Below are 11,878 nucleotides of genomic sequence, written 5' to 3' on the forward strand. Positions count from 1 at the left end.
GGTGCGGTCCCTCTTCATTCATCCAAATTATCCAACCAGAACTTCTCGTGTTTGGAAAAAATTCAATATTGTCCTCTTTCTCCTCCTTCTAATCTTTCCTGGATATGTAAACATTGTCATTGTGTAACCTGATGTTTACTATCCTTCTCTAAAGCCTCCTACAGACTGTGCGATTTTAGCAATCCTATAAGTTTATTGCAAGCCACTCTGTGTGATATGGATCCAATAAACTTGGGTACGACATCAAGTTTGATGTATGTAGACCGTACGATAACACCTATTGAATCACAGGCTATGACGCAAGTCCATAAAAACAACATCAGCGTGCGTGTTGCATCAGCACGTGTAATCGATCTATGCCGCTGGTAGAGCAACATGACGCCAAGCAGGAATCGAGTCCTTTTGGTAGTCGCCACAGCTCATTTTACTCGTTTTACTGCTCGTTTTGTTAGCTCATTTTGTTGAATCCATCGCATTTGGGTCACAGATGCTAACAGTGTGTTTGTTTGTGTTTAGCGCCAGCAAAGATTCTGCGTCGTGTTAATCGGTGCGTCATTTCGTGCTGCATTTCTATTGGTTGGTTAGTAGACGTAGGTCGTAACAGCAGTCCCGTTGCGAGATGGTCAACCTAAATTTCTGACACTGTCAGACTTTTGTCGCAGGTTATCTTTGGTCGCAATAACGTCCATCTTTGAACCTGTCTCACAGTGTGACGTAGGACCGCCATTTTGGAGCCACGACCAAAGATATCGCCACATTTAGTCAACTTGCATCTGAGTCGGCCCAAATCGCACAGTCTGTAGGAGCCTTGAACCAAGTCTCTACCTCTCATGTTTCTGACTGACTAAAGGCAGTTTGGGGTTCTTTGGCATTCTTTGGGTTTTTTTTCAAGGTAGACGTACTGGGATCTGTTTATACATGTCTGAAGTGCGGTTGTCCTCCTCTTTAAAGCAGCTACGGGGAGTTTTTTACCGATTATATATCAATATAATTTGATTTCTCTATGTGACCGACATAATTAAATGAGACCATCAGCGAGAAGATAAGTTACTGCTTTGTAATGATCCTAAATGGTTGTCTTGGGGTCAGATTCCCCTTGAAATCTGTCAAAATGATTTATGGCACACAGATGGGATAAATAGCCACTAATACATTACTCCAGCGCTTTATATCTTGCAAACACCTGTTTTTTCCAAAACACAATTACATTTCCCAATCTTCTCTTCAAAACAAATGCATGAGTTACCAGATGGTGAATTTAGACATAGACAATATATATAGATGAGGCAATTCTTTATGTGAAATGAAGTTGTTCTTCGGCAAAACACTTCTGCTTTTGTCCACAGGGACAGACAAAGCTAACAAAAATCTAAAATTCCGGGTAGCGTAGCAGTCTATTCCGTTGCCTACCGACATGGGGATCGGCGGTTCGAATCTCCGTGTTACCTCTGGCTTGGTCAGGTGTCCCTACAGACACATTTGGCCGTGTATGCAGGTGGGAAGCCAGATGTGGATATTTGTCCTGGTCGCTGTACTAGCGCCTCCTGTGGTCAGTCAGGGTGCCTGTTTGGGTAGGAGGGGGAACTGAGGGAGAATAGCGTGATCCTCCCACGCACTACACCCCCCTGCTGTAACTCCTCACTGTCAGGTGAAAAGAAGTGGCTGGCGACTCCACATGTAGCGGAGGAAGCATGTGGTAGTCTGCAGCCCTCCCCGGATCAGCAGAGCGGGTGGAGCAGTGACTGGGATGGCTCGGAAGAGTGGGGTAATTTGCCAGATACAATTGGGAAGGAAAAGGGTGAAAAAATCCAAAAAAGTAATAAAAAAAATAATCTAAAACTCCTTGTAGCGACTTTAAGGCATGATCCGCCACTTTTTTGTTCAGTGTACCTTTGTGTTTTTCTTTTTGTGACATTGATATTGGTGTTAAACAACAAATGTAGGGTTGACTCACTCTTGAGACCAAATGTGGGCTAGATTAGGATTGTGAACTAACACACAACCTGACTGACATGTTGTGGGATGGCTTTATTTTGAGTGACTAAATTCTTATTTTGGTCATTGACTTTTGCTTACTACTGGTCATTCATTTCTTGATAATGATTTTATTTTTTTACTTTTTTTGTTGACACCCTTTCAGACCAAGAGCAGGCAGTAGAGCCCGAGGAGGAGGCAAAAGGCCAGAGCCCTACATGCACACCCCCAAGTACCCCCATCAGGGCAGAGGAAGGTAAGTTGGCCTGAATACATCTTTGCCTGGCCTGGCCTAGTCCTGCTTGGTTCAGCATGGGTTTCCCCAGTCCTCCGACTGGGTGGTTTCATCTTCCTAGTATCAACAGGAGGAATGCAGGGGCTCCTGCCCGTTCATCTGCCTGTCTGTCTTGGAGTCCGTATGTGTTGGTCTTTAACCAGTAACTTCTGCAGGTGCTGTGATGTGTTTGTGTAATAACAGGCCAAGAGGTTTCATGGGATTATTGGCTTCCTAAAGCAGGAAATAGAAAATGCTAAATACAATTTGGGTGGGTAAATATCCATTATAAGGATTCATACGAAAAGAGAGTTGAAGTTTTAAAGGTCTTATGGAAAACATTGTGTTCCTAAATTTAGATTTGGTGCTATACTACTAAGTCTGGGACCACAACATATTCTTTGTTTGAGATTTTTAATTTCTCCCTCTTGGTCTTTATTACTATTGGATTACACCTAAACTAGCAGTATCATCCATGATGATAAAAGGACTGGCCCTACCAATAAGACGTGATTTCACTATTCAGAGGAACTAATGTACCACTGGACAGTAATTGGAAAATAATTAGTATTTTAATTTTCTCTCGGTCTTTACAGATTTTATGTTTACCCTTGGCCACACGGTGGCGCAGTGGTTAGCGCGGTCGTCTCACAGCAAGAAGGTCCTGGGTTTGAGCCCCGGGGTAGTCCAACCTTGGGGGTCATCCCTCTTCTGTGTGGAGTTTGCATGTTCTCCCCGTGTCTGCGTGGGTTTCCTCCTGGTGCTCCGGTTTCCTCCCACAGTCCAAAGACATGTAGGTCAGTTGAATCGGCCGTACTAAATTGCCCCTGGGTGTGAATGTGTCGGCCCTGTGATGGTCTGGCGGCCTGTCCAGGGTGTCTCCCTGCCTGCCGCCCCATGACTGCTGGGATAGGTTCCAGCATCCCGCGACCCTGAGAGCAGGATAAGCGGTTTGGATAATGGGTGGATAGATGGATCTATCCATATCTAATCCATAGCATCCTATCTAAACAAACGAGCCAGCACTTTGTCCTTGTATATGACCCATGAGGGAGGGAGGGGGTGGTAGCTCTGATCCCAGGTGTAATCTAATGTTAGAGATATTATTATATAACATATGTCTCAATGTACAGTATCTCCTCTGCTCACTCATTTCCATTATCCATCTTTTTGGGGTCGGTCTCTATGGTCTCTATCCGTTCTTTTTTATTTTCCTCTGGTGGTTTTTCTCTTTTTCGCGTTTTATTTTTCCTTTTTAATTTAACACAATGCCTGAGGTTGGACCTGCATAGACATTTGTTTCTACTTGTGCTTTTTCTTCTTTGCGGCTGCGTTTGCAATCAGGAGAAGGAAATGCAAAAGAGTACCTGTTGCCATAGTAAGTATGTACTGTTCCACTTGCAAGACTAACCCGGTACTTACACCTCACCCTCATGCTTGTGTGTGATCATTTACCCTTTTCTTGCATGGCTTCATTAGTTACCCCTCCCTGTGGTCTCACTAACAAGTTTGGCTGCAGTTTGTGACTTTTCACAAAGTAACCGAAGTCTGTTTCCCACAAAATTGGTTTCTTGACATTGATGGAGGTTATTTCAGAGCTCCTCTTTCCCTGGTAATGTGCTTTCATCCAGAATTTGATGGCCACATGGTACATACAGGATGTTATACATCATTTTAATTAAGCCAGCAAAATTGTGTTTAAAAAGTTTGGAGAGGTGGTTCCTCTCACGCACTCATGTAAGTTGAGACTTGATTCACTTGAAAAACTCAATATGATAATGTTAGGGAATAACTAAATTCATTGGCAATTATGCTGTAACTTCCAAAGCATGATGAGGTATTGGGCCCAGTGGAGGAGACGACTGTAATAATCCTCACAACATGCAAACCAACCTTTACGTTGTTACGTAGGTAACCCTCTCTTCTTCCTGGCATTGATCCAGTGTCAAATAAAACTACTAAACTTGCACTGACATGTATTAAAAACATGTATTTCTCATAAATGAAACAGGTAGGTTATTGAAATTGTGGTGATTTTTTTTTCTTTTACAGATGAACTCTTTACCAGGTATATCAACACTTTATTTCAGTGTGGCCTTGAAACCAAAATTGCTTTTTGGCTTTGCTGAAACCAGCTGTTGTTTTAGCATTGCAGTTAATGGCAGCCCAAAGCTTTGCTTTAAAGCTTTGCTTTGTGGTGTGTATTGTATATTTCTTTGTGTTTTGTGTTACCCTCATTAGGAACATGAGATAAATAGAGGCTTTGTGGATCATTTTGATACTTTAAATGAAGACTAAAGCACTTGACTAGGTGTTTGTTGATATGACAAGGCAATTGACATTTGTAGCATGGATTCAAAGTGAAACAATAACTGAGCAACTATGGTTGTTTTTCAACTGATTGTAGAGTGTGGGCTTTAATTTGAGATTGAGGCAGTGGTTTTGATGCTGTCTGGGCTGCTTGTCCCCTGTAGTCTGCTAAAAAACATTAGGGTCTAGTACAGCTCCTGGGAGTATTCTGTGTATGGAGAGTGTCATATGGGCTACCATTGGTGCAAGGGAAGAGATTGTGACTTAAATAACTAATAATTTAAGTAACTGCATGCAAGATACAACATTGAGAAGTTATGAGAAGGCCTTCCACATTCAACTTTTTTAACTGGAACCAGAGCAGAATGTCAAAGAATCAGTTCATCTGGATATAACGTTTATTGACAGAAGCGTTTCATCACTCATCTAAGTGACCTCTTCAGTCTGCAGGTATCCCCACCCTGCAGGTATCATATCGTCGCCTTCTTAAAATGATGGCCGAAGTCATATTTCAAGTTTTTAAAAAAAGAATAAACTGAAACAAATATAGAATATATGATATTTCTTAATCATTTCACACAAAAGGCTATGACAATATATGACTAATGACATACAAATAATGCTGTGTTATTTGTCTGTCAATAGTCATATATTGTCATAACCTTTTTGTGTGAAATGATTAAGAAATATCATATATTCTATATTTATTCTGTTTTTGAAAAACTTGAAAATATGACTTAGGTCGTTATTTTAAGAAGGTGACGATATGCAAATTGCCGTGACCATCAACTAGAGTTCAGGGATGGTTGTTCCCTCTTCACACAGATAGCCTTTTTGACACCCCGTTCAAACCAGCGTTCCTCCCTATCAATCCATGGCCATTGAAACTGTAGTTAATGTTTGCACTCATGTTTGTATATGAAACCGGTTGTTGGTTTCAGTCATTATGCAACTGTATTGTTTATAAGGGTGGGGATACCTGCAGTCAGTTTACACTGAAGAGGTCACTTAGTTGAGTGATGAAACGTTTCTCTCAATAAACGTTGTGTCCAGATGAACTGATACAACTTTCTTTGGTTTTCTTACCTGGATTATTGAGTATGTATCAAGACAGAGCAGAGTGAATACCTTTTCCAGTCTCATATTGGAATTTAAGATTATATTCAGTAAAGTGTATAATATATTGTACGTTAATGTCATAGATTATATGAACAACTCAAGAAAAAGTCCCAAGATACACTACTAGCATTTTATTCTTCAGCAGCTGCTGTTAATGACACATTCCTATATTTATAGGAATCGATTTTTATTAAATCCTTTAAAAGCTCAGTGATACCCATTGATAAAACTATTGTAAAGAAAGCATTGAAGTGACTGGACAAAAATTCACTTCTTTTATGATTTTTGGCATGACGTTAACAGGTGAAAACAAATAGCCAACATTTTGATAGGAACACGTTATTTTAAGGTGGAAGTAGACATCCCTAATTTACAAACATAATTTTACCACCCATTCTCACATTACATATTTATGATGAATTTTAAACGTGATCGTCAGACAAGAGATCATGACTAGGTAAGGTGTCGAGACACAGGGGGAAGTCTGCGAGTAGTTTTTGTACTCCCACCATAATAAAATGTAACATTGCTTTCACTTATTTTGACTTGTTGGCTCCTTTTGCTCAGTCACACTAAGATGTGCACCAGCTTTTAATATTTGTTGATTTTTTAATGCCCTGATTTTGCAATCTGTACCCTCACGTGTTACTTATTACATGTGTAAACATGTTGCATATGTTTCTATTTTTAGATTGTCGTTTTTGTTTTGTACACAGGGTGCAAATGAACAAGAGAACTGCACTCATTAAGATTTCCCTGTATAAATAAAGGTAAAATAAAGATTCTGTGAAACAGTGTGGGCCAGTCAGAATTCAGAATCCCAGAGAAGATCTTCCAGTCATAGTTTCCTCTTTTTTTTCTACTTATTGTTAAGTCAGAAGTAAGGGGATGCATGCTCGAGCAAAGGTGCAAGGAGATCTTAGTTTTGCACTTATTGGTTTTAACACTAGAACGATTTCACTCTTACCTAAAACGACCATGGGCGGTCAAAATGGCTGCCGTTTTTTTAAACTCTATAGTCTGTCAAGATAAATACCCAGTTGATATAGTAATGCATTGTATATGTTAGTATGTCTGTTAGGAAACGGCTGACACCAAAATTAACACTTTAACAACTTAAATACTATTTTTAAACAATTTAAACTTCAGAGAGACATGGTCAAATTTGAATAGCAAGATTGAAAAAGTGAAATATTACCTGAAAAACAAAACGGTAAACACATATTGCTCATCTAACAAACATAACAAGGCCTATAAAGCGTGAAATGGAAGAAAAAAAAAGGAACTGAAAATAACCATTGAAACAGTCCCGAACAACGACAGGAACTTTAAAACTACTAGAACAACCATGGGCCGTCATTTTGACCGCCCACGGGTTTTAAACTCTATATTCTATCAAGATAAATACCCAATTGAGATATTAATGCATTACATATGTTAGTATGTCTGTTAAGAAACGACTGACATCAAAATTAACATTTACAACGTATATACTATTTTTCAAACAATTTAAAATAGCTGCTATCCAATGCCTGTAAATACTGCAGTGCCTTGGTGGTAGTCATGGGGCGTCTGAAATGGCGTCTGTAACCAGACATGTTGGCGATAATCAAAAATCAAATTTAGACTATTACTCTGCACTGGAGAACGCTAATGGGTTTCTAGGACAGAGCAATGAACTTCGCGAAGGAAATGATGCGACCAACACACGTCATAAATGGTGACATATTCTTCGTAAATTTGATAATTCCATTATAATTCTGTTATCCTTTTCAATGTTGTATTCTGTAAATTGTGTAAACACAACATCCATTGTACGTTGTCTGTCTTGAGAGAGAGATCCCTCCTCTGTTGCTCTCCCTGAGGTTTCTTCCTATTTTTTCTCCCTGTTAAATTTTTTTTTTTTTTTTAGGGCATTGTCCCTTATCCGATGCGAGGGTCTAAGGACAGGATGGTGTGTTGCTGTAAAGCCCCTTTAGGCAAATTCGTAATTTGTGATATTGGGCTGTACAAATAAAATTGACTTGACTTGACATGATACACAAATTACACACAGTCATTTTGACCACTCATGGTTGTTTTAGGTAGATTTTATTATAAATTTCTTTTGTGCAATTGATCTAAAACTAATTTTAATGGAATTATATGCAATTTCAGGAGCATTCAGGTAGTGGCAGGTCTGTATCTTTTTTTTTTCTTTTCACAAAGTTTATTAAACTTTGAAAATCCGAAATGGTCAAAATGACCGCCTCGGTTGTTCTTGTTGTAGCTGTCAGTCTGGTTGTAGCTGTCAGTCTGGTCGTAGCTGTCAGTAGAGGTGTGGTGTGCAAAATATGCTCTATGTGAAGTGTGGTCTTTCAGTCTATATGAAATGCTCTTCTGGCTGTTGCTGAGAATGTTGCTTGGGAAAGGCCAGACTTGGCTGCTCATGAAAGGGCCTATTTCACATCAGAAAAGGGCTACTCAGCAGACTGACTGATGTGAACATATATTATGTCTTTAGCGTTGTTAAGGAGCCTTTTGAAGCACTTGTATATAATTTGATGGAAGTACACCAGCCTCTGAGATGACAGATACTGTAGCTGTTCTGTGCCCTTCCTCTCCCCCCCCCAGAGTCCTTGCCAGAACAGACTTATAAGGACGAGAGTGATGCAGCCACCCTAAGACAGACCCTTCCTGACTTGACCCCCGACGACCCCTCCGACGCCCCCGCCCTTCCTGCCGAGGACGTCGCCCCTGCCACTGTTGGTGCAGATACAGCTGAGGGGGAGGAGCCTGCAGACACCGCTGACCAGGAGGGTGACGAGTCTCCCAGCAAGTCACCCTCCAAAAAGAAAAAGAAGTTTCGTACACCTTCCTTCCTGAAGAAAAACAAAAAGAAGACAGAGCCGTAGATTGGGAAACGTTGGGATGGTCCTCAAGGCTGGCTTCATCTTTTAGTTTTTGCTTTTCGTCCTCTTACCAATGCACCATAGGAATAAGCACCCATGCGTTTTTTTTAAGTTTATGCTTTTTTTTTTTTTTTGTTACAATTTGTCTCTGGCTTATTAACCTGTTTATCAATGTTAGTGTGTGCCAATTTTGTATACCGTGTATGAGTTGGTTGCTTGAAGGATTTTAAGTAATAGTGCTTTTAGTTGTGAGTGAGTACTGCATTATATCTTGTCCTGTTCATCTGTGTGGCTTTTTAAACATCTTATACAAGCCGCACAGTTGATATGAGGTCCAAGGTTTTTAATGCCCTATTTTGTTTAAAGGATATTAACTGTTAACCACTAGAATGTATTGGGATTGTATCAAAAGATGTCAAAGTGTCTTAAAAACAAGGAATGCAAAAGGAGAAGCTGCAATCTTTTTGTTTTTACAGATGGCAAATTACAATAAATAAAAACTACAAATTGCACATTGCTGATTTTGTATCTTCTAAACAACTGATCTGCTTACCTGATTACATATACACACATATATGGAGGCCAGGAGAGTGACGGTTTGGAGATCATAAGTGGGTCTTTGTCTATGAAACATGCTCCCATCTATAGTAATATATATGTTTTCTTGTTTTTGATGCAATCCCCTATACAGTCTGAATGCTCGCTGACTCCACAGAGCTCAAACATATTTTCTCTTAGACTCGGGAAATGAAATCACATTGGACATAGCCTCACACTGCAAGTGACTATGTAATGATGTTAACATTTCTCATAGGAGTATTAAAAAACTTTTACAAACTACATCCTTAGTATATACTAGCAATTTGCAGTTCTGCACAACTTCATTTTATACTATCTGAACCACGCCTGACCTTACCGAGCGTTTGTTAATGAGTCCAGGCATCACTTTTATTCTGCTACTGTTTATTTGTTTTCACAGCAACGCTTTGCCATTGAATATGAAGGAATGTGTAAAAAAACAAACAAAACTATTCTCGTTTAGTTTGTCTTCATCCATTTTTCTCATCTTACTTGGCATTTCCTCCCTGACTTCACTCCCACCTCAATGAAACGCAGTAACTAGAGACAAATGTCTCATGTTAGATGAGATTATTTTGTTGTAGAAATTTAACAAGCTTTTTTCTCAGAAAGTAGATTCAGCCATTATTGCTAACTGTGAGAAAGCACTGAATCAACCCCTTCTGTAAACCACTGCCTGGAAACTCATCTACAATGCATTGCTTTAAGATGTATCTGTATAATATTGAATAGGTACAGTTATTAGAAGACATGTAATTGATAATATGCCTATATTATAATGCTGCATGATCAATATCAGAATTCCTCATCCCGGACTCTTGTGAACTTCTGTTGCGTTCCAGTTGCAGGCAGGCCACCACGGACAATGGAGAAGCAATTAACTGTTACTGATTATAAAATCAGGGATGAAATTGCACATAATTTTAACATTTAAAACTGAAGGGATTAATGCCATACCACATTCAACCCCAGTGTTTAAGGCTTCCATCCAGCCTGTCAGAGTGAGTGATGATCGAGGGTAGGTGATCTGATTTCCTTAGCTATCCAGTTTACGATGAACTGAAAGGCTTTTTTTTTTTTTTTTTACAATATCATGCGTATGTATGCCTAATATGAATTTTTCACCTGATCTAAAATGCTTGGTCAGACAAACCACTATAAATGCGGTATATTCACAATATTACATGAGAACAAAGTAAATTCTTAAGGACTGCATGACATTAGAATGCTTAGAGCTCGTACTGTCTTGTCTCTACATGACTGTAACTACCTTTTGCTATATTGTGCTAATAACAATACTAGATTGTCCTGGATTTGATTTGAGTCACTCACTCACAGTTCCACTGATTTGTATTCTCTGATCTATTTCCCATTTAAATGTGCTTCATCATACCATCTATAGACATGCTACCACTGCCTCTTGTTTTTTCATGGTAGTTTCCTTTTCATCCATGAATAAATACACTACCTTGAAACCTTTATTTGTCTATATTTTCTGTGATTTCAGCAACTCAGTTAGATGGCAAATATTTTGAGTTCATTACCCAAGAGAGTGGGATGTTATGCATTGTGTCCTGGCATGCAGCAAATTTTCCAAGGACGGTTTATTATATATGAACTCAAGACTTACATCACCTAGGGGTGAGCATAAAGCTGCAGCGGACTGTGCAGATAACAGCCTCCTATTAAGGAATACCAATTCTCTCATACCCTCACCACACATGAACACCTTTCCTTCTGTTAATCTCATGTTCTCACTCTATTGGTGATTGGTTGGCATAAATTACTTAAGCAGGGACTGAAAACTGAATAGAAATAATCAGACAATGTTTTGCCCGAAGTGGTCCTGAGACTGTCACTTCTCTGTACGAGACTATGAGGATAAACATCTCAGATAATGTGCAATTCACCAAACTAGCTTACTAAAAAATGGACTGGAATTAAGCGTTTACAGGTATGGCACAAAAATTAAACAATAAAGGACCAAATAGGGAAATGGTGTAGATGAGGTTGGTAGGGGTTGGAAAAAGGAAGGGAGGGGGGCAATTGGATCAATAGGAGAATGAATTTGAGGGGCAAGAGCTCTGATGTCTAACAAACTAGCTCTGATGCTTCTTTTTTTGAACGCTAACAAGCACTTTCTGTGATATAAATCTGGGACCTCAGATATATACACACACACACACACATATATATATACGTATACATACATACATACATACATACACATATACATACACACACATATATATAACAGTCTAATTCTCCCTCGCAATTTGGATTATTTGCTGATATGTCCCATGTCATTTTAAACTCGCCAGGGTTTGATTCAACTAATTAAAGCAAGCCGTTTGAAACGTCAATTTTGATTCGTGAGTTTGGTGTTTAAGGTGCCTATGTTATACTTTTTATCAAATGAAAACATTATTTGGTTTAAATTGCGTTAGTCCATAGATTTTGAATATCAAAATGGTTATAATGATGTTATGTTTGAAATAGGATGAGTAACATCAGAAACCATTGGAAGAATGCTGATGTCTTTCGGTATTAAACCAGCTATTTTGGGAAACTAGTCAGTGCAATCTGATGGTTGGGTAGAGTGAAGACACAGTAAGGGTTTTTACTTTCTGGACCGGGTTTTTCCACCTCTGCCAGCCAGGTACACTTATACCTCACATAGAAACAAGTTACTTCCGGTGTGATCTAAACGAACTCAGCAGTCGACATTTTC

General features: G+C 39.3%; 1 protein-coding gene across 3 annotated transcripts in view; it reads left to right on the forward strand.

The window, feature by feature from the left end:
- add1 (adducin 1 (alpha)) overlaps positions 1 to 9,080 on the forward strand; it is a 55,258-nt gene extending 46,178 nt beyond the window's left edge. The window contains exons 14-16 of one of the 3 annotated variants that reach the window (XM_056290213.1): positions 2,141 to 2,230; positions 3,593 to 3,626; positions 8,291 to 8,409. In XM_056290213.1, coding sequence (XP_056146188.1) covers positions 2,141 to 2,230; positions 3,593 to 3,626; position 8,291 — 125 coding nt within the window. In that variant the 3' untranslated portion in view covers positions 8,292 to 8,409. Of the gene's footprint in view, positions 1 to 2,140; positions 2,231 to 3,592; positions 3,628 to 8,290 lie in introns of those variants that run through there. The other 2 variants (XM_056290212.1, XM_056290214.1) reach the window with 2 other exon arrangements.
- The last annotated feature ends 2,798 nt before the right edge of the window (positions 9,081 to 11,878 follow it).

This window comes from Lampris incognitus, chromosome 12 (genome assembly GCF_029633865.1).
Source record: "Lampris incognitus isolate fLamInc1 chromosome 12, fLamInc1.hap2, whole genome shotgun sequence".
Classification (NCBI taxonomy): domain Eukaryota; kingdom Metazoa; phylum Chordata; class Actinopteri; order Lampriformes; family Lampridae; genus Lampris; species Lampris incognitus.